Source organism: Onychostoma macrolepis, chromosome 01 (genome assembly GCF_012432095.1).
Source record: "Onychostoma macrolepis isolate SWU-2019 chromosome 01, ASM1243209v1, whole genome shotgun sequence".
In the NCBI taxonomy this organism is placed as follows: domain Eukaryota; kingdom Metazoa; phylum Chordata; class Actinopteri; order Cypriniformes; family Cyprinidae; genus Onychostoma; species Onychostoma macrolepis.
In genome coordinates, this window is record NC_081155.1 from 33,518,611 (window position 1) to 33,542,410 (window position 23,800).

The 23,800-nt window shown below is 38.6% G+C and overlaps 1 protein-coding gene across 2 annotated transcripts in view; it reads right to left on the reverse strand.

Moving 5' to 3' along the window:
* Nucleotides 1–21,199, reverse strand: part of rnf38 (ring finger protein 38) — a 35,600-nt gene extending 14,401 nt beyond the window's left edge. The window contains exons 1-3 of one of the 2 annotated variants that reach the window (XM_058777295.1): nucleotides 21,043–21,199; nucleotides 19,128–19,724; nucleotides 7,262–7,323 (exon numbers count right to left, since the gene is read on the reverse strand). In XM_058777295.1, coding sequence (XP_058633278.1) covers nucleotides 7,262–7,323; nucleotides 19,128–19,641 — 576 coding nt within the window. In that variant the 5' untranslated portion in view covers nucleotides 19,642–19,724; nucleotides 21,043–21,199. Of the gene's footprint in view, nucleotides 1–7,261; nucleotides 7,324–19,127; nucleotides 19,725–21,042 lie in introns of those variants that run through there. The other variant, XM_058777303.1, reaches the window with a different exon arrangement.
* Between the last annotated feature and the right edge of the window lie 2,601 nt (nucleotides 21,200–23,800).

The window sequence follows — 23,800 nt, forward strand, 5'->3', positions numbered from 1 at the left end:
TAGTATGAAACATTAATGGGGCTGTACATCCGCGTTTGGGGGAGAAGAGTGGGTGAGGGGTGCTGAGAACAAAATCTCAACATGCATGCATCTGAACATGTTAGAAGATTAGAGAAAACTTTTAACATACCCTGTGGTCCAACATTTTGATCATGTTTATTGTAGCGGAGCACAACACAGTCTTTAGTGCCACACGAGTATGTGAGAGCTTAAAAACTACAGCTCCAGGACCTGCCATCACATGCTCAACAAATACCAAGCTCTCTCTGTCTGGGGCACACTATCTACAGGGAATAACCACTGCCATTGTCTGTGAGGCAGCTTGGCAAAGTGCTGAACACCCAGCCACTATATCCATGGGATCTAAGAGCAGTCAGCACTGCTGTGGATATCTAGGGCTGAGAATCATAAGGGATTTACAGATTCTGGTTCTGATACCAATTCTGTTTTTAAGAAGCATTTTAGTAAACTCAACAGCTAGTTAAGTAAACTAAGCCACTAAAAATGAACATACATGACTGCACAGTAGCTTATATCAACAAATACAGCATGGTTATACCTAGCTAACCCACTAAACCAAGTGACTGACACAATGAATGTTCAGTTTTGAATTGGTGAATGTTTGCCTCGGGAATATTAATTAGGATCCGTGACAGGATACTTTAAGGCTACCAAGAAGCATGACTTAAATAATATTCATTGGCTAAGCCTTCATAGTAAGAGTTGTGCATTTACATCCAGAAATCATCTGGAGAACAGAATCCAATAAATAGAGGACAGTTTTTGTGTTATTTATGGACTACAAACAGCAATCATGATGAATAGAGCTAGATGAGACAGGGAACTCCCTCTCTCTCGGATCACAGCATTAACTATGGCATCAATTCAGTGTCACAATTCGTGAAGCTGCTCGAGCAAGTAGACCACAACTCATGCAAGTGAAAGAAAAAAAACAAGGATGGAGTGAAGTATGAATTTAGAAATTAATGTAGTGGTTTCTTAAAATTACACAAAATATTTCAAAAAGCAAGCAAAGGGTCCACTCACAAGTTGGTTTTTCTACTCAGCCATAATACGGTACTGTTGTGTCCCTAGTGCTTTTGCCCAAAGTGACTAACAGTACACTTAGATTTCTGGGGTTAAGTGCCTTGCAGAAGGGCACAATGGTAGTTGTCCAGGGATCAATCTTGTGGGATTTAACCTTTTACCAGCTTAGATCTTTAACCACTACACTATACCCACCTGAATACAACGTTTTTAGTCAAATAACTGCTACAACGCAAATTCGACTACTAAAAAAAAAAAAAATTGCTTTCATGCATATACTTGTAACATCTAAATCAGCATTTCTGTTACCTGTGTGACTTAAGACTGGTTTTGTGGTCCAGGGACACAAAGCAATACTGAAAATCTCTAGTCCACTAACATGTGTTTCTTTGCGTAACAACATTAATGCATAAAATTAGCAAAACTCCATAATGAACTAGGCATTTATAATTAGGTAGGTTTCAGTAAGATGGATTGTTACTTAAATTGTGTGCTTTAAAGGGTTGAATTTAAAGAAGCAACTTTGGTAACACTTTATTTTAAGGTGTCATAATACAGAGTAATTACCTAATTAAGTACTTAGTAGTAGCTGTTGTACTTGCATGAAACAAAATGTACTTACCATGTAACTAAGTTATGGAACAGCCTGTAATTACAGTTTGTAATAGGCAGCTACTATTACACATATGTATCAGACTGAGTCTGTTACACAGCTACTTGTACACTTAAGTACAATCTTGATACACTTTATTTTAAGTAGCTTATGCCTGTGTAATATTCTGTAATTTTAATGTAATTAGAAAGGTATTACATGCATTTAAGCTGTGTACTGGAGGGTTAAATCAAACTAAGGTGCAGCTGTATAAGGTGTACAGTATAGATACACATGAAGTACACTTAAGTACAATCATGATACACTTTATTTTAAGTAGCTTATGTCGGTGTTCTTACATTTATAATTACGTTGTATAAAGTCTGCAACACATGTAACAATCTTTTGGTTACATAAGTAGCTGTGCAACAGACTCGGTCTGTTACATGTGTGTAACAGTAGCTGCCTATTACATCTACATAATTACAACTGTAATTTCAGGCTGTTCCATAACTTAGTTGCATGGTAAGTAAGTAGTTTCTAAGTAAGTACTTAACTAGGTAATTACTCTGTAATATGGACACCTTAAAATAAAGTGTTACCGCAACTTTTCTTTAACTACATAATGTCACCATTCTAATAAAAAAAAAAAAAAAAGCACAACCACTATATCAAACATTTTAAGTTAAAATAATAATAATAGTAGTAGTAGTAGTAGTAGTAGTAGAGGTGCTGGTCATATAATTAGAATATCATCAAAAAGTTGATTTATTTCACTAATTCCATTCAAAAAGTGAAACTTGTATATTATATTCATTCATTACACACGTTTATTTCTTTTAATTTTGATGATTAGAGCTTACAGCTCATGAAAGTCAAAAATCAGTATCTCAAAATATTAGAATATTTACATTTGAGTTTGAATAAATGACCATCCCTACAGTATAAATTCTGGGTATCTCTTGTTCTTTGAAACCACAATAATGGGGAAGACTGCTGACTTGGCAATGATCCAGAAGACGAACATTGACACCCTCCACAAAGAGGGTAAGTCACAGAAGGTCATTACTGAAAGGTGTGGCTGTTTACAGAGTGCTGTATCAAAGCATATTAAATGCAAAGTTGACTGGAAGGAAGAATTTGGGTAGGAAAAGGTGCACAAGCAACAGGGATGACTGCAAGCTTGAGAATACAGTCAAGCAAAGTCGATTCAAACACTTGGGAGAGCTTCACAAGGAGAGAACTGAAGCTGGAGTCAGTGCATCAAGAGTCACCACGCTCAGACGTCTTCAGGAAAAGGGCTACCAAGCCACTTCTGAACCAGAGACAACGCCAGAAGCATCTTAACTGGGCTGTGGAGAAAAGAACTGGACTGTTGCTCAGTGGTCCAAAGTCCTCTTTTCAGATGAAAGTAAATTTTACATTTCATTTGGAAATCAAGGTCCCAGAGTCTGGAGGAAGATAGGAGAGGCACAGAATCCATGTTGCTTGAAGTCCAGTGTGAAGTTTCCACAGTCAGTGATGATTTGGGCTGCCATGTCATCTGCTGGTGTTGGTCCACTGTGTTTTCTGAAGTCCACAGTCAACGCAGCCATCTACCAGGAGATTTTAGAGCACTTCATGCTTCCTTCTGTTGACAAGCTTTATGGAGATGCTGATTTCATTTTCCAGCAGGACTTGGCACCTGCCCACACTGCCAAAGGTACCAAAAGCTGGTTCAATGACCATAGTGTTACTGTGCTTGATTGGCCAGAGAATCTATGGGGTATTGTCAAGAGGAAGATGAGAGACACCAGACCCAACAATGCAGATGAGCTGAAGGCCACTATCAGAGCAACCTGGGCTCTCATAACACCTGAGCAGTGCCACAGACTGATCGACTCCATGCCACGCCGCATTGCTGCAGTAATTCAGGCAAAAGGAGCCCCAACTAAGTATTGAGTGCTGTACATGTTCATACTTTTCAGTTGGCCAAGATTTATAAAAATCCTTTCTTTGTATTGGTCTTAAGTAATATTCTAATATTTTGAGATACTGATTTTTGACTTTCATGAGCTGTAAGCTCTAATCATCAAAATTAAAAGAAATAAACATTTGAAATATATCAGTCTGTGTGTAATGAATGAATATAATATACAAGTTTCACTTTTTGAATGGAATTAGTGAAATAAATCAACTTTTTGATGATATTCTAATTATATGACCAGCACCTGTATTATAAAATTGTCAGCTGGCAGTTGGGTGAGTAGTCAACTATTGTGACGAATCCCTACCCAGAATCATATCAAATCAAAGACTAAACATTTACATGCTCTCAAATATCGGACGCATATGGAGGGGAAATATTAAAAGTACCAAACTGCACTACTTGCTAGGCACTGACATCACGAGATGCCGCATTTTCCAACCTTCCGAAACAACAATCAGCAGGAGATTCCTCATCCTCACACTCCCAACCGAAGCGCCGCTTTGATGTGAGAATCCACAATGTGCTTCTGTTTCAGTGTAATACTTTAATATTTAATAGGCTGAGTCTATAGAGTCCTTGCGCTGGGTGACTGCTCTTCAAACGCTGGGACTTTATGAAAGTGCTCCGAATAAGCGGGTCCCCCTCATCTCCTCCTCCGTCTCATTATTTTCCAGCCTTTCATTTCTCCTCCCTCTTTTTCCTCCCTCTGACAGGCAAACCCATTTGAGGCCGCCTCTACATTCTACACCATAGAGAGCTTGTTTCTGCCTGTGCGGAGGCCTAGGAATGGACACACACACACACACACACACACACACACACACACACACGTCTCAGTTTCAGCGCTCTATATTCAGGACCTCCCAAGAGCCAACACGTCCCGTTCTGCTGTTCATATAGATGGCCAGCAGTGAGCACAAACGGCTCCACACACCCCAAATATGCTTTGTTTAGTTCTGAACAGTCAGCACACACAGGATGAGATGCAGTTACCCACGGGCCCAAACGCTCTTCTGTTCTGTGTGTGTGTGTGTGTGTGTGTGATGTCTCTCCCTCACATACACATTTGTCAAAAACAGGAAATGGTAAGGGTTGTTGGCCTGGTTTCTTTTCTGCCACTAACAGCAGCAAAAGCATTTTTATGGTTCAAAATCCTCTCGGAAATACAGACTAAATTCCCTGAGTCTCATTTGGGCCATAACTCAGTCTCTCGCTCACACCGACACAGCCCCACCGGTCTTTTTCCACTCCCTTCATTTCGACAGCCATCCATTTCTCTGCCACTGTTCCCCTCTCTCCGTGTCCCACAGCTGGAGGTGAAATCATTAGTGCCCCCACTCCCCCTTTCCATGCTTTCCTCTTCCTCTCTCTCTCTCCCATATCATCCCTTCTTCCTCTCCTGCCGCCCGCTTGCATTCCTCTCCCTCCCTCTTGCCCTCCCTCACAGGGACAGGTCCGCCCCCAGAGGCCGTTTCAGCCAATCACAGAGCCGCAGTAAGCTAGCCCTCTTCCTCCTCCCTTTGACTGTAAACACAGTGGAGTAAAACTGGGCAGGAACTGCCTTTTGTTTTTTGTCTTCCCTCCCTCTCGCTCTTAATTTTAAAAGGCCAGCAATGACAGAACAACACATTTCCCAATGTGAATGTGTATGTTGGTTAAAATGAAAATCAATTAAATATATTAAAACATACTTTGAGGAAATCCAGCAAATGGATTACTTAAAGTGGTTACCAAAACAATGTTTTTTATTGTGCACGGTTTATAAAATTATTGTTCATTGTTAAATTTGTGTTGTTAATAATACAGTGTTATTTTAGACTATACTGCCTAAATTAACAAAGTTTGAGGTTGGTAAGATTTTGTTTGTGAGAGGAGTCTAAATGCTCACAAGGCTGCATTTATTTGATCAAAAATACAGCAAAAATAGTAATACTGTGAAACATTAAAATAGAAAACAAAACAAAAAGTATTTTTTAATTTCTGTGATGAATTTTTAGCAGCCATTAGTCTTCAGTGTCACATGATCCTTCAGAAATCATTCTAATATGTCAATCTGGTGCTCAAGAAAGATTTCTTAATATTAATGCCTAAAACAGTTATGCTGCTTAATATTTTTGTGGAAACAGTGATTTTTTAGGATTCTTCCATGAATAGAGTTTTTATAATTTAATGCATCCATGCTGAATAAAAGTAATAATTTCAGGAATATATATAAAAAAAAAAAAATAAAAAATAAAAAGTTAAATGCAATCCAATAACTGGCCCTAAATTTATATTAAAAAGCAATTCTACCCATACATATTTTTCATTTTTGATAAAGTACTATTGACAAAACTTTGACTTGTTATATAAACAGTTACCCTTAAATAACCACACAGATTCAAATCTCACCAACACAACACAACAACGCAGTAAGCTAAAAACAGTATGTGTTTGAATAACTACAATGAACCGACTCATAAGAGTGACTATAGTTCACTAGCTGTGTACAACCTTTATTCTTCTCCGCACAGTAGCTGGGGTAAGAGAAAGTATTGTTACAAAAACAAAACTACCTTTAAATAGGGGTGTGCGATATGACGATTTTTGATCGTGGACGATCTCTCAACGATCTGCTTTTGAAGAAATATCGTAGTATCATGCTACAGAGCACATTCTATAAGTTACTGTTCTGGCGCCTCCGTCTCCGTAACACAACATACAGAGGTAGAGTTACTCTCACAGGACACTGCACTTAAATCGCAAAAGTACATTATTTGCATGTGCTTTAAAGCCTTGCCGGTTAAATGTTTAATTCACGTGCTGGTCTGACGTGTGCTTTTTCTGAGCGCGCACACCTGAAGCACATGCACTAGAAAGCCTGTCAAACAGCGCCTGATTATGGAACCAAGTTATCTTTTGCACTAATACTGTCAAAACACACAAGATTTACATATAGACTCAGTTGGTTATGTCTAAAATGAAAGTAAACAGTTGAGAGAGAAACGGATACGTGCCTGAATATTAGATGCGTGCAGGTCTTAAAGAGACAGAACTAAACATGCAGCCCACTATCATTAAAGGAATAGTTCACCCTAAAATTTTATTTCTGTCATTATTTACTCACTCACATGTTGTCCCAAATCTGTATTAATTTCTATCTTGTGCTGAACACAAAAGAATATATTTTGAAGAATGTGGGTAACCAAACAGTTGCTTGGTCCAAATTGAATTTGATAATAGGAAAAAACTAATTGCCCACTTTAGCCTAAATACCTGAAAATAGTCTTTTTTTCTCTGTTACCTTGAAAGGCTTAGTCTTTATAACAGGGAAATTAGTTTGGCTAATTGCTAAATAGTAAAACCAACATGACAAAGAACTGTGATAAAATCATGAATCGTGATTTCTTTTTGTGACTGTGATGTATTTTTTCCATAATCGCCCACCCCTATTAATAAACTTAATAAAACCACATGCTGACAAACTGAATTCCACTTTTAAAGGGAGACTAGATTTTAAATCGAAAGTCAGTGCATTCATGGTCAATTCATCTGTAGCCCAGAGCCTGGAGTAGCACTGCTAAAACCCTCTGAAAGTGTCAATATTAGGAATGAAGAACTTGGCTGTTTTGTTAGTCTACATTAGTAAGCAGCTATAAGAAGTGATGTCTTACCTTGTCAGTGGCGTCGGCACACGCATGCTCTGAATGATAGTGGTATACTCCTCCCATTGCACCTAGGGACAGCACAAAAACTGTTAACTCAACAGCCAAGTGTACTGAAGCCTCTAAAATACTACAAACATGTGATACAGCATAATTATTTACAGCTTGTATGCCATGTTTGGAAGTCAACAGTTTCAACAGGTCCAAAAACAGACTCTTGATCCTGCAGCTTTACAGGATATCGGCAGCATGTTGAGACATCTGGGCACTACTTTAATCTTGCCTGGTGTGTTATTACGTTAATGTAATCACAACCACTATCATATAAATCACCAAATGATCTCTATTAAAAAAAAAAAAATTAAAAAAAAAAAAAATTTATTCTGCCGTACAAGCTCCTGTATTAACATGACTGTTTCTAAAGGATAAACCGTATTTACTTTAACGTCAATCTTACGCTAAAGGTGTTCTAGAGGTTTCTAAAGTAAATGTTTGTCCATTGATGATGACATCATGTTGTTGTTGTGATGGAAAGATATATAAGAGAGAGCGACGATAAATACATTAATCCTAGATTATAGTACGGCGCTTTCATGACAACACATCGAAAGCCTTTTGTTTTCTTTGGGTCTTTGTTTCTGTATTTTTTATTTTTTTGCCGTCTGTTTGTTTGCGTGTTTCCAGTGTCTCTGTGAACGTTTCATCAGACAAGCACCGGATTACCCTTGAACACTCCCAAAAAACTCTCCAAGGACAAGGACGCTTGTGTATGAGCGAGGAGCATGTGAAGTGCCCACAAAAAAGCTTTTTATTTGAACTCGTGCGTCTATTTTTCTGTCACCACAAGTTCTTTTTAGTCTCTTTTCTCTCAATGACAGAGCGAGTGAGTGAAGCAAGGAGTGACTGACGACTGAGATAACAGAGAGAGAGGGAGCGACAGAGAGATGAACCTGGGTATTAGAATGATATTGACAGCGCACAAGCAACACAAACCATATAATGCACAACCAACAAACGATTAATCTGAAGTGAGATCAACTAGTTTATCAAGTAAACTCTTGATCCATCCCCTCTAAAACACTATGGAAATCATAGCTGTGCTTGTAGCTGCGATTTATGAGCTAAATAGTACAAATACAATTTTTTAAAATAAAATAAACAGTATTAAGAAAAAAATTTATATATAAAAAAACTAATAATATTAATACTACATTTCTCATTTATATAACATCTTTCCCAATGTTATGTTACAGAATAAATAAAATTAAAAACAATTAGAGGAAAATCTGAAAAAGTATCACTCATAAACCAGATTGAAAGTAACACACAAAAAAGGGGTGTTTTGACAACATGCAAAAAAGAAGAAAAAAAAGGGGGTTTAATCTAAATGTGGATTTCACTTCCATAAATCAAACATTGTGTGAACAAAAAAGCAGCAAGAAGAGAAGTCAGACTCATTTTTAACCTCAGTGTGTGCGAGACTGACTAATTAAACCATCTTCAGTCTACCAGAGCGACGAGTCTCATCAACTAGAGATGTCTTTCCTCTTAAGGTAAATTTTCACACTGACAGAATCATGTTTCCACTGACGGAAGCATTTTAAAATATCTGACAGACTAATAAAATTTATTGCGAAGCACTGATGATTTCAGTTTCTCAATATTTAAAACCCTCTGTAGTCATGCCAGCTGTTGCCATAAGCAAGTAAATGTCTGAAAAAAAAAAAAAAAAAGAGCATGAAAATACGTTTTATTTCAATTCAAAGAATTAAAATGTGTGCCATTTACAGAGTTTATAGCACAACATCTCTTAGCTGGTCTCCCATGTCAAACTCGAAGCCTGTGCGAAAAAAAATTAAATATATATATTTTTTTTAAATCATCAAGCATTCAGGTCAGCATGAAACGGCCCTCACAAACCCATTTTACTTGTGAAGTGGAATAGATTATTTCAGGACTCAATTTATCCATTGGGAATTACTTGCATTGTGAAAAGTGGACATTAAAACGCAGCATTAACTCCTGGGAAGATTTCAGAAAACATTACTTACAACAATAGCCTAAAACAACAACTAAATTTTATAAAATAATACAAACAATATTTTTGACAATACTTACCCAGGAATTTTCCAACAAAAGAGTGTTTATGAATGCTACAATTAATATTTAATTTCCAACCAGTTGCAACTCGTTTTGTAAACTTTTTTCTCCCTCCCCCCTCTTAATTTATTTTATTTTTATTTATATATTTTTTGCAAATATTGCAACAAATAATGGCAACTCATTTTGTGCTGGCTAGAGAAAATGTTGAGCCCTGATACAAAGCTTTGCTAAATAAAACTGGGCAGATAAGGACGATGTTACTCATGTTGGTCATAATCATTCATCATTTTCCATCATAATTCACCATCATGAGGCATTTTTAGTCCACAGTTACAGAACAAACTCATCGATGACATGTCGTTAAGGATACAAGGGATACATGATGTAAGAGACATCAAATGAGCAATACACACACTTTTTGCAATGATAACGGAGGGGAAGGCAAGAAGGGGAAGGAGGGAGAGAGGAAGAGAAAGAGGCCCACAGAGGGAAAGAGAATAAACCTTGAATAGAACCGCAAGCAAGACCCACTCAGCAGAAGACAGAGGGACGCTGGCCGGGACTGAGAGAGTCATTTATTCATTTTTAAAAGGACACCATTAAAATGAAGTCAGCGAAGAGAGCAACACACCTCTGACTAATACAGAGTAAAGCAGCAATGCGCCAATAACATCACAGGTCTCTCTCATGCATGTGTCACTAATTTATTCGCAATCAATTATATTGATGCATCTGAATACAATGAATAATGACATGCGTATCGCAATGTGCATCAAATCATGAGGTAGTTGTTGAAAACCATCCTCAAAGAAACACTTCATATTGGTAATTAAACTGTTTTATTACATTTAAATAAATGTATAAAATACACTACTGTTCAAAACTTCAGTAAGATTGGATCTGTAAGATTTTAATAATAAAAAAAAAAAAAAAGAATAAATATATAAATATATATATTTTCGATGGTAAAGCTGAAGTTTCTAGTCTTCAGTGCCACATGATCTTTCAGAAATCATTCTAATATGATTTGGTGCTCAGGAAACATTTCTTAATGTTGAAAACAGTTGTGCTGCTCAATATTTTTGAGGAAACCATGATTTTTTTCCCACTATTCTTTAATGAATAGAACAGCATTCATCTGAAATAGAGATTTTATTTCTTGAGTTAACGGTGACATTTGATCAATGCATCCATGCTGCATAAAAGTATTTTAAATTTAAAATTTATTTTAAAGTAATAAAAGAAAAATCACTAACTCAAACTTTTAAACAGCAGTTTAAATTATAGCCCATTACATTTTTTAAAATGATGAATTTGGCCTGTAACAACACTTAAGAAAAAACAAACCAAAAAAAAAAAAAAAAACACTATACATTGTAAATTCTGATGGCACATTTTCTACTTAAGTCGTTAGAGCCATGACAAACATTTTGTTTAGTTTGATGATTTAGACCTCTTTCAATTTGAATCATGCATGTTGTCAGACTGTCATCGGCGAAGGTCAAATGATTAGGCTTGCAGTTCAACTTAATCAGCAGATGGCCATGGTTTATTTATTTGGCAAAGCCAATTTTTACTTAAATATGGTGCTCACAGAGCATTCGTTTTGGACCTCATTTCTCCACAAAACATCTAGAAGAGGGAAGAGGAGACCCTGGTGTCATTGTGGGGGAAGGGGCAGACGAAAGGTGTCCTGACTGATGTTATGGGAAGGAAAGAGATCCAGGGAAAATGGAGGGAGAGAGAGAGAGAGGGAGGGAGGGAGAAAGACAGGGGACTGAGGCTTCCCCTCTCGGCTACTATTGATTTTTCTCTGAGCTTCAGAGTGCATCAGCTTTATCTGTCCATTCCTTCTCCATTCTTCCCTCCTGCCTGAGCCCATCTATCCATCGTTAGCTTCGGTCACTCGATTCCAGGGTCCTCTCTCACTCCCCCCCCCTACACACTACAAAAACAGGCATAGCCTTCTCCACATTATGGGGACAACAACAAAATAAACTCTGCCAACTCAAATTGAGCATTGACATTAACCTCCAGAAAACATTGACATTCATGCTCACACACAAGTTCCTCTGCTGTAGCACTTTGCATTATGAATTTAAAAGGAGGACGAATAAACCGAGAAAAATAACAGTGAGAGACAGAGCGCGCAAGGCTGACAGCACTAATGTTGCCTTATTACTTTTAATATCAGCTGTTAACAGTTTATAAATTAGGAAAATTAATTGTTATTCTGCACTGGTATATAGTTTACCATTTTAATATTTTGTTTAAAGAACAATTTAATATTTTGAATTAGCTTTTATTTTTATATTTTCAGTATTCATTTTAATTTTAGTTGCATTTAGTTTATTATGAGCTTGGTATTTTTTTGTTTTTAAATATTACCATTTAGGTTTAGTTGTATCTGTTCCTGGAAAAGTCACCACAGTTATTTAGTTAACCAGTTTTAACCCCAACTGAAACTGTTAAATCATTTTTGTTAACTGAAATAAAATATCATGGCAATATTTCTACAGTGAATAATAATTATTATTATTATTATTATTATAATAATAATAATAATAATAATAATAATATTGAGGAAAGGGACAGATGGAGAGCTACATGTCTATCTTGATACCCAGCAGCAAAAAAAAAAAAAGGAAGGAAGGTCAGAGTTGGAAAAGTTGAGCCAACAGAACAAGAGAGAAAAAGCGAGAAAGGAAGTAAGAGGAGTTTAAATGAGCGAGTTCAAGAGTGTGACAGAACAGAAGTGAGAGAGAGAGAAAGATTTGGCTAATGTTTCTCAGCTCGGTTCAGCTTTCCCTCTCACCCCTCTCAGTTCTCCAACACACAAAGAAAGGGACGCCAGAGAGACGCACACATCCACTCCCTCTCTTTCTCTCTATCACTCATGTAGTCTACCTCTCTCGACCTCTCAACAAATCTTCTATAGGCCACTTAAACATGCTTTGCTTTGGTCTGTCTCTTTCCAGTGTTTCTCTTCTTCAGACGTACATACAGAGATGGCTGTAGCATTTCTGACACTGACAAAACTGGTTTTATAAACCCCAATCTGATCCTCCACCAAGCCTCTCGGTTAACCTGGGAAAAGATAGCATCTAGCAAATTCAACTCTACGGCCAGCTCAAATCCCATTTACAGTAATAGGCTCTATAGAGTGACGCTGGCCTGGGACTAAAGTTGAGATTGGTCTTGGTAAAGTCTGACGTCAGACGTGAGATTTACACAGAGACGAGAGGTCAATGTGGTTTGAGGAAAGCCACACTTATGCTTTGGTCTCCAACAAACACAAAGACCGGAGCGCAGGATGGAGCTCTCATAAAGACAGACACAGGAATGGAGTGAACCACAATGCCGTTTGCTCCCGAGTGGATTCAGCTTTGATGAACACTGGGAAAATTGAGCATGAAGTTGAGACCTTTTTTGCACCTATTCAGTAATGACAATGAATCAAGAGTTGGGTTTGACTTTCTTTATAGACAACTGACGCATATACTGTGCAACATTAAGACTTGTGATATTACTTTGCTTTTGAAAAGAACTCAGTCTCAAAGCCTTGAAGAAACCTTCATCACAAACAAAGAGATTAAATTGGGTGCATAAAAAATAAAAATAATTAAACTGCAGTTAATGAGCATCTGCTTACTAACCATAAGAATATGCTGCATAAGAGGAAACACTGGTCAATCATTGTACAAAATACCTTACGATTCTCATCTCTACTGACTGTAGGTTTGCTGACTGTTCAGTTAACACAGGCCTACCGGTCGATACTCGCGTCCAGATAAAAAGTGGCGAGTAGAGCCCTAAAAACGGAAATGTTGGAGAGGTTGCCTGGAGACAGACAAAAGCAGCCAAAACAAACAGACTCTTTTGTTATGAAAATGGAGTGAGAGTAAGTTTTTCAGACACAGTAACACAGTATGTGTGTGTATGAGAGCGTTACGGCCCTGACCGCCACATACATGGATGAGATCGAGTCAAGTCATTCATCTTACTCATAACCATCTCTCCATGCATCCGATCAAGAAACCGCAACTCCATGTCCATCTGTGGCTCAATGCCTAAGACACTATTGATTGCATGAATGGACAGCAGTAGTATTCATTCAAGCAAGAGACTGTGCTATATTATTAATATAGTCACTGCTGAAGGGCATTGTTGTCAGCGAAGTGACAGCTGTGAACATTTTTCAATTTTACACAGTTTGTGCCATAGTTTGTGTCTTTTGATAAGCAAGCATCCCTTTAGTTCTATTAGCGCTACACTACTGTTTAAAAGTTTGGGGTCAGTCAGCGCTTTTTTTTTTTTTTTTAAGAAATTAATATTTTAAATTTTTATTCAGCAAGTATCCATCAAATTGATCAAAAGTGAAAGCAAAAGATTTTTTTAAATGGTGTTCTTTTGGACTTGTTGAAATGTTCTTTGCTTTGACGATCCAGGAATAAATTACATTAAGATATTGAAAATGTATTGTAATACTATTTCACAATATTTATATTATAAATTATAAGTCTTTCAAAAATATTTTAAAAGAAATATTTATTCTATTGACTATGCTTTTGAATGACTTTGCATCAAACTGTAACTGACCAAATCTTAACCATATTGCCCAACATCATGAAATGTGAGCAATAAGTAAAAATAAAGTTCATGTCATGAAGTTTAATCAGCACAACATTGATTATTTGCATGCTGCACACTGCATTTTCTTGTAATATTACCAAAAAAATGCAGCTTAGTGTTTTCTATAAAATGATTACCACAAAAAAAATGAAAAGCACACAAATATTCTTTAAAATGCATTTGCAAATTCAATTAGTGCCATATTTCTGCAAAATGACAGTCCTTGACATGTCAACTCCGTAACAAGCACATATTCTGTGTCATAGACACTAACGTATTTTCATGCGACTTGAATCTTGCATTGACCAATCAGCATTTAGGACCAGTTTTATAAGGTCTAGTTGAATTTAGACTTCAGGCAAAGTAGAGTTTAGACAAAATAAGTGAATGCTCTCACACACTTACTAACATACAAAACGCTTGGCTTTCTGACAGCTGGCTGTCTGTACGGCACAGATCCAGCCAAATTCCAGCTGAATTCACACCCATATTTCATAGGAGTGGTAAAACATGCTTCTTCTTACTGCTGTGGTGAGGACATCGTGTGTATGTGTGTATGCGTGTACAGATTCACACACAGCATCATATAAAGGCTAATATCATAAATTAAGAGTCTAAAAAAAAAAAAGGTTTGTAATATTCAATCATGTGATTTATTTCAACCGCAAACCCATCCTCTCCCTTTCTCCACCTTCATCCTTTTCTCTTTCAACACACCTGGCACCTGTAAGCACTTCTGAGCGTCTGTTCTGCTTTTTTGTCTGCTCTCACTTCTCTCTGAAGATGGTGCCAGGTCAGTGCAGTAGAGGAGAAAACCTCCAGCCTTCCTTTTAACACTCGTCCCTGTTCCTCTGTTCCTGGGCTGAAAGAAAACGGCCTTGCTTTCTGAATGGTTTATTGAGAGCTAGGGATGAGGGCTTGTGCTAATGCTCAAACTGCGCTACTGGTTTAAATAATGATCAGGAGCGCAGTCCAATTAAAACAGCTTACTGACACTACAAAGCCCAGTGCTCATCTCCTGCTCTGCACCTTGCCTGCTGAACAGCCCGCTGTGCGTATGTGTGTGCGCATGAGACACACACCTACTCAAGGTGAAAACTGAAGAGTCCTTCAGGGACACCGGCTTGATTTTGAGCACGCAGCAACAGTTGTCTTCATGTTAAGTGGAGTTCTGCAACGTTCTGATTTGGGCCCAAGTGTCTCAGTGCGCTAAAATAGACGCTGTTGTTCGGACTGCCAGACTAAACCCGGGAATGGACTCACAAAACAACCCACGCTAGCTCTGGGGACCAGCTGGGCCCTCATAATACAAGCTTGCCCATCCTTAAACGAGAGTCATGAAGCCGGATAAACAAGGCTCGACCATTTCAAGTGTGTTCTTTAAATTAGCAGGAGTTGAGACACTAAGATTATGTCTAGCTCTAAAACACTGCGACACTCTCTCCAGCTTTACAGCCCTACTGGCAGATTCTCACGACCAATACAAACATCAATAGTTGAGATACACCACAGCCACTACAGGATAGCAATTAAATGAAAACAAAATGATAAAAGCTAAAAGAAAAACCTAACATAAATAAAGAGAACAACTTGCAGTCCATTCACACCCTCTACACATTGAAAATCTGATTTATTGTAACAAACTGCTTTAGTTTGATTCATTTGAATCATCACTTGAAAGACTGCCACCTACAAGCAAACATGTTTTTGTAGCAATTGGCATAGGCTCACCTCACGAGTATTTTCACACCTAGCCTAGTTCGTTTGGAGCATTTGATTCGGAAACTGGTGAATTTTCTCTTTAGCTTGCAAGTGTTCATGCTTACATGAACTAATAGCACTCAAATTCGCGCTCAAGAAAAAGACAAATCACCTTGAGGTTAAATTATGTTGATAAGTGATAGCATGTTAATAAGTTGATGGACTATTGGCGATAAAACCTGTGGGCCAGCACACAGTGAGTTAGTCCCCATTTTAAAGCAAACAAGTTACAGAACTGAAAACGCCCTATTACACATTGGTTTTTGCCAAGATTAATTTTCTCACTTGCTTAAAAAGATTGAGTCAAATGCTGTGTTATGACTCTGCCACCTCACATCACACTTTTCAGGTTCTTCCTCCCGTTTGTGTAATTTATAGAATCAGTTTGTGAAACAATTTAACCAAAACATTAAAACAACGTTCAACACTGCTGAGAGTATTACTTTCATAACAGACTACTTTATTAACTCTATGGTTCCATGAAGAATATTTAACATCCACAGAATTATAGTGAAAAAAACAAACCAAAAAAAAGAAAAAAACATTTAGACTGTCAAAAGGTTCTTCACACTAAGGACAAAAAAAAAAGTGGTTCTTTTAGGAACTGTTCACGGAAAGGCTCTTTTGGGAACCCAAAGATGGTTCTTTTATGTCAATGTTGCAAAAAATCCTCTTTTAGGCCTTTATTTTTAAGGTGACATCCTATTTAAATTAAGCAAAATATTTCATAAATGCACATGGGGTGAGAGCTCTGACGGAATTTTATGAATGACAGAAACTCCGATACTGTGGAAACCACAAACACACTGTGTGTGCCTGCTCTTCATCATTAGAAAATAGGACACATTAAACTTCGATTGGAAGAGGTGGAGGGAACAGTTTTAAATCCTTAATCCTTTTGGTCACCTCTAACATACTCTCTCCACATTTTGGTTAAGAGTCAGCAGAACTGAGCTTGGTCTGGACCAGCCCCAGGGGGGATTCTACACCCTTCAAATGATCTTGAACTGTCCAAATGTACACACACGAGTGCATGCTCACACAGAGACACTCACAAACGGAGGGGCTGCATGTACACAAGCCCACCAGAAATCCATTTCTCTATTGATTTTATGGGACCTGATAGCCCTTTTTCTCCCTCTCCTCTCAGCGCTGAGAATAATACCGAACACCTTCAGCAGAATAAGCCTCAGGAGGTCTAACACGGTTCCTCCCTCTATGCATACATGTGCATTTACAGGAAAATATGAGTTCGAGGAGAGGATGAAATATGCAGGAGGGTAAATGGACAGGGAAAGTCAGTGTGAGAAAATGAAAGGGGGATCGGGTGGACAAAAGAGATAAAGGGATGAGGAATGAGAGCGGGAGAGGCAAAGAGAGAGAGAGCGCTTCTGTATTGAGAGCAGATGGTGTTGAACTCAGGGGATTTCAGTGTGCCGAGCTTCTCTCATTATCAAAGCGGCCTATCTGATCTCAGTCAATATCACACACACACAGCTACTGTATATCCCACTAGTCAATATCACATATACACTCTCAGGTAAAGTACCTCTGATTATCCATCCAGTCAATATCACTTGCTCACACCTACATGCATTCGCATTTCAGGACAAATCATAGGGCAGAAAGAGAGCAAAGACTTGCTTAATGACAAACGGCCCCAACAAAGCTCACACACACTAGTCTAGTTGGTGCAGTGGTGGCAGCAGGCAGGCAAACCAGGTTGCTTGACGCTCACTCCATCAGACAGGTATTTCCAGTCTGGGCTTTTTAGTAAAGTGTGTGTGTGTAGTGCAGCTCGGCCACAAAAAGCAACTGCCAGTAGGCAAACACACCTGAGCTTAAAGTACAACACCTGAGATATTACAATCCACCCCCTTCACACATTCATGCATGGTCATACAGGTCCTGCACTTTTTCTTCAATTTTCATATTTCACATGCGTTATATAAATCAAAGCCACGCTCCTGTCTTATAAAAAATATATACGAGCAGTGGCTACATTAACTCTAGGTGCGTGAACACATGGGCGCATGTGCATTTGGTCCCGCCAGCTAGTTGTCTATGGCTAAAAGGAAGTGCTGTGGCTGATTAAGCCCATCATGTGGCAGGAAATAAGGATGCCAGAGGCTTGAAAGCTTTATATTTTGGAATTTCCATTCGGCTATACTGAAATCGTAAAGCGCTGTGATGCTGTTAGACAGACGTGCACAATCGGGTCAATTATTAACTTAAACCCTAAAGTCGGCGGGAACAATTGTCCCATACTGTGGGGGAAAGCACGGTGCTATTTTGGACCAGAGAATAACAACATTAAGCATCCAAAACAGGGGAGAATAGTCACAACTTGTGTAATTGAATGAATGCAAGTCTGTCGTTGCTTGCACGTATACATTATGTACGAAACAGCACCTTGTCAAATCTGCTGCTTAAGATAAACCACGAGGTGCTACAGCCCAATGCATACTTCCGTCACCCTTGTTCCACAATGGCCTGCACAGCATAATTTTCATCATCAGTAGTGCACGCATACAACAGCGCATCCGCAAGGTGATTGATGAGACAGAACGAGTCCAATAGGTGCTGTGCATGTGTCAAACTCATCCACGGATGAGTTTACTTTGAAAGCTGTGCAGACACGGCTCTGTGCAAGACGGAGCAGACAGCAGAAAAAGTAGTATAAGCTTACCTTAAGAGTCAATAAGAATGTTTGGTATGGTGCTCATCAGAGCTTAATCAACATTAATGAAGAAATAAAGTCTGTTTTTAGGAGAAATGCCATATCACCCTTGACGGCACAAAGTCTGTCGGGTTACTTGCATACTTGCTGACAAAGCTTTAAGTCCATTTATGAAGAAATCAGAGCTCACATGAAGCCTGCACATAACTTTCAACCTTTACTTTCAGTCTGAGATGCTCAGCCTCACTTCAGTACAGTATTTAAATGTAAAGGAGATCCATTTCGGATTCAAACACTGACTTACAAACAAGTAAATAACTAAATAAGTGAAATTCATAATAATAATAATAATAATGAGATGGCTGATATTTGTGACTATATTCTGATTGAATACTCCACAAATACAGTGTTCAATCAGTCCAAGACTTCTAAATAACAATAAATGCAGCAAACGTCGATGAATGTATGGGGAAGAGCCTGTAGCTGTCTTCACCCCTATCTTGTCATATGTAGTCAAAACACAACTACACTTAGGCCATAGATCCTGGGGAGACCATGTTCCAATCAAATATGGGACAACAGTAACACAGTAAGAAAATCCTTGCTTTTCTTGACAGAAAAGTCTTGTCTTTTTTACACTTCCAAGTTGAAATGAGATCCATAACCCAAAATTAGACTGGTGGTTTAAGGCTGTCTTACCTGCTCCGGAGTTTCTGTGCGTTCCAGGCCCTGTGTGTCTGTGGGCCCCTGGGGAAAGCATGTTCCCGGGCGGGCGCAGGTTTTCCATGTGTCCATGAGCAGCTCCGAGCTGCTGTTGGTGGAGGTGGTGGTGGTGGTGATGGCTTAGTCCTCCAGCTGGACTTAGCGCACTGCCGCCACTCCCAGCATTACCGTTCGAGTTAGATAATCCACCATGGTAAAATCCAGACCGCGAGCGTGATCGAGTCCTGGGGGGCTCCATAGTCACTGGATGGGGGTGATGGTGGTGGTGGTGGAGAAAAGGGGAAGTGGGAGGTGAATGAGACACCGCAGAGGAGCTCTCAAGCGCTCCAGAGAGTCTAGTGCTGCCCAGGCTGTGGCCCCCCTCTGAACCCCCGTATTCCGTTGGCTGGGCCCCTGCGTCCTCGCATAAATCAGCACGCTTGGGGACGGGGTCCGGGGAACAGACGCGGGGCTCTCGAGACGCTGAATGACCAGTAGTGGCGATTGGCATTTCCTTTCGGCTTATATGATTTCCCCCTCTCTCGCTTCCTCCTCTCCAATTCCACGCCAGAAAACACTTACCGATTAAAAACACTGTTTAAAAAACACAGCTCGGTCATTAAAATGCTTACCAACAATAGGCACCATTCAAATACACAGCTTGAGTTATTGAAACATTTATAAAACTAAAAAGAACTTAAAACACCAGAGAGTTGCTAAAATATTTAAGCATTTAGAACCAAAAACTCAATAAATGTGAAAACTGTTACATTTACATTAAAATCTGACAGCTGTGGTTGACAGAACTTCAGTGTACAAAATACTGACTATGTTACAAGCATCACTGGAGAGCATTGGTATATTTTTGTTTCTTATATTATATATATATATATATATATAAATAAATATATAACTGATTTTTTTATTTTTTAACTTTATAAAAAAAAAAAGGTAAACTGAATTAGTTAATTCGCTTTTTTAACTTTAAAAATAAAAAAGTTTTTAAAAAACATCACTATTTATAGTAAGGTGGGACGATGCATTAACTGGAGATTAAAACTGGTCTTTAGACGAGGTGATGAGGTTTAAATTCCCTTTTTGTTTTAGTAGCTTCATTTCTTCTAGGCGCGTCCTACTTTCTACATACAAAACTATTACAAAATTATCAATAAAAGCCTTCGTTGCGCTTTCTGTGATATCTAAAGCATTTTAAAAACGTTTTAAACGCCAAACTTCCGAACCCAAGGCAAGTCACATCAAAGAAGAAATAAAAACACCACAAAACTAGCTGCGATGCGCTACACAACACAGCACGCACGTGCGTTGTGTTTATGATGAATACAGTCAATAAATAAAGTATATAAATAGGAGAGAGCAGCTGGTTATCACTCACTTCCGCGAACCGCTAGCGTTAGCTCCCAGCTACACAAAAACACACAAATACCTCTAATGTTGTGTGTCTACCGCTCTTCTAACACGCCTAACACAAAGATATACTCCATAAAAACACGCCTTACTTTTCCGGACAGTGTTTAACTGGTTTAAATCACATTTAGAGTGAAACCATGGAGATGTATTAGCTTGTGTTAGCAGTGAATGTCGCGCTGGCTTTAGTCCACCATCTGCCTTTAGTCTCACAAAACTACCACAAATAAAGCCCTGGTCGTCCTTTAAAACCCCAGGGCCACATGTCCTCAACAGGCCGCTCATCGCTAACGAATCTGCCTGGGTTATGACAAACATTTATATTTATAAACTGTGTTTTGTGGCGAGCAGTGAGAGCAGAAGCGTTCTAAAGTCCCTAATTATATTTACATCAGTGGAAAAACGGCGAAAAAAGCTCTTTTCCCCACTCCTCCCACTCAAAGAAACGCGTGTATCTATTAACTATGGAATAAAAAACGGAACTCACCCGGAGCTGTGTGTTATGAAGTGTTTTTAAGCTGATCTTTTGGCGTGGTGCTCCTGCGCTCAGACGGTGTCAGTGAGAAATAATGTGACAGACCATCAGCGCGATTTCACAGCTCCAGCACAGCAGGCCAGAGCAGCCGAGCACAGAGCCACTGCGAAGAGTCCACGCACCCGAATAATGAAGAGGAAAATGAGTTGCACTTCAGTCTCAAATTATACATAGATGAGGCCCACAGCCCACTTCACAGTTCAACTGAAACGAAAGCCCCTAACTAATAAGTGAAATCATTCGGGAAACAATGAAAATACCAACTGGTAAATCATTTCTACACATTTTTTTTAAACTTATATTGCAACTTAAGATGTGTGCGTGGATGGATCATTGTGGCTAACGGTTTCAATGTCTGTAGCATTTTCTTTTGCTATTTTATGTCTCAAAATTGTTCATTTTTATTCCTATATAGGTTTATTCTAGTTTAGAGAGTATTTTGGAAATATTATTTATTATGGCTACTTATTCCTAAACAGTGTACAAACAGTGCTGTTGTTACAACATTTCCCAAGATAAGAAACATTTTTCATTCAAACAGCAAATAATAGTGACATTTATTTTACCCCTGTATTTCTACTGTATTTAAATTTAGCCTATATTAGTGCTTGATTAATGATTTAAAAAGGAATGCTGCAAATCAAATAATTAATACCATCTCCAAATGTAAAGAATTTTAGACTGAATACTTTTCTTTACCACTTTCGCTTAGTTGGTTTTATTCTTAACTCTTCTTGTCCAACTGTAGGCAACTTTATTTATATTTTTAACTATGTTTTAAAATGTTTATCTTGTGTATTTTGTTTGTTATGTGTTTTTCATCTTTAATGGCATAAAGTTCAAATACAAATAAAGTTATAAAATAGTTATTTCTTTAATTAACTCATATAATAATAATAATTATTATTATTATTATTAAATAGGTCCTGCCCATATGGCTGCTATCGTGTTTCTATTGCTCTGGTCTAGTTGGAGCACTGAAGGGAATGCAAACTAGAGAGATGCGCCGCTGAAGGGGAAACGCGTGAATAATTTACAAATGTTAGATGCTTCTCCAATTTATCTTGACAACTCGTGTAAACTGCCTCCGTTCACTTAAATATCCCCTGCACTTTTTCGATTCATGTAAACGTTTGATTTGCTTCGCCTGTTGTTAACACGGGCCATTCTCTAGGGCTTGTTGGACATTTAAACCCGATCACGCCTCTTGTTGGCCAGTAGCAATAGTGTGGACATGTAAGTCGACCAAGACAAAACAAGGATTTTAAGAAATTGACAAGAGTATGTGGTTTACTTTTAAGAAACATGATTGTAGATTAACTTCTCTTAGTCTTGGATTAATGTAATTTAGTCTTGGTATCAAATTCATGCCAAACTGTAGTAGTACTAGTATGTCCTCTTTGGTTAAAAGGGGGCTGCTTTTTAATCTTTTTTTCATGCATTTTTCTTCAAGAAGTCTTCAATGAGTCACAGGAGCTGTGATGAGTGTGTATGTGGGTGTGTGAGTCCCATTTTCAAATCCCACCTTGACCCACTGTTTTTTTATCTCACTTTCTTATGAAAACACACTCACATGCGAGTCATATGCCTCCAAGAAAGCGTTTTATGAATGTCCTTTATTTGTAAAGAGTAAGATATTTTCCTGTTATGTTGAAACGGACATAGAAAAGATATTACACTTATAGTAGGCGTGTTCTGTAGTGATAATTTAAAGATTGGGCGAGAGATGGCAGCAAGAGGGGCTGCTTTGAAAGGAAATATGGGGGAGTGATAGAGAGAGGGATAGGGGGATGGGGAGAGAGAGGATGGGGGTAGGGAGGTGTGTGAGAGTGTGTGTAAGAGGTGGGGGGGCTCGGCCAATAGGCCCTCTTATTGGTTTGTTCAAATGGTGGGGGAGGGGCACCCAGCATACACCAGCTGTATGAGGAGAGAGAGGAGAAACAAAGGGTGAGATGGCGAGGGGGGCATAGCGTACGTTTTTTCACTAATATTCAGGGATAATTAAAATTCAGCCAGGGCTGATGATTTAAACCGCTGATACGCTCAAATTAAAAATTAACATGCACTCGGATTCTGATCTAATGCAATATTAAACATGGTGAAAAACTTGCTTTTAAGTATACAACTCTTTTATTAACACTTGATTAATATTTTACAGTAGTTTCATGTTTTCAATTGTTACACTGTGCCCATTCCCAGCACTCTTTTCCCTTAACCTTGACCAGGCAGATTTTATTCATCAAGAGATCTTTGTAATGCAGTGAAATGTGTATATGCACATAAGCCAGAGGAAGCTGTGCTTTGCATTATTTATTTAAAGGACAAAGGAATTACTGGAACCCTCTAAAACCAGTGTGACTAGTCTCAAAAAAGAGAGAGCGAGCGAGACCGAGAGAGAGGAAGAGAGCTGGGTGAGAATGAGCGAGAGAAAGAAGGAAAAAAACACAGGAAATGAGAGAGGGAGAAGGGAGGAGAGCGGCCGGCCTCCTTGCGTTTAAGCCAAACCAAATCTGAGGGAATTGGCACTGGCTGCTTCGCATGAGAACCGAGAGGAAAAAACTATAAGACAGAAAAAGGTTGAAGAGAAATGCCAAGAATGCAAAGGCAAGAATCAACACATTTAAGAGTCTTTCGTTCTGCTGGCTGACTCGCTCTCCCTTCTGAATGCAATTATAAACTACCACATTTTCACACTGTAAGCTGAAAGCCG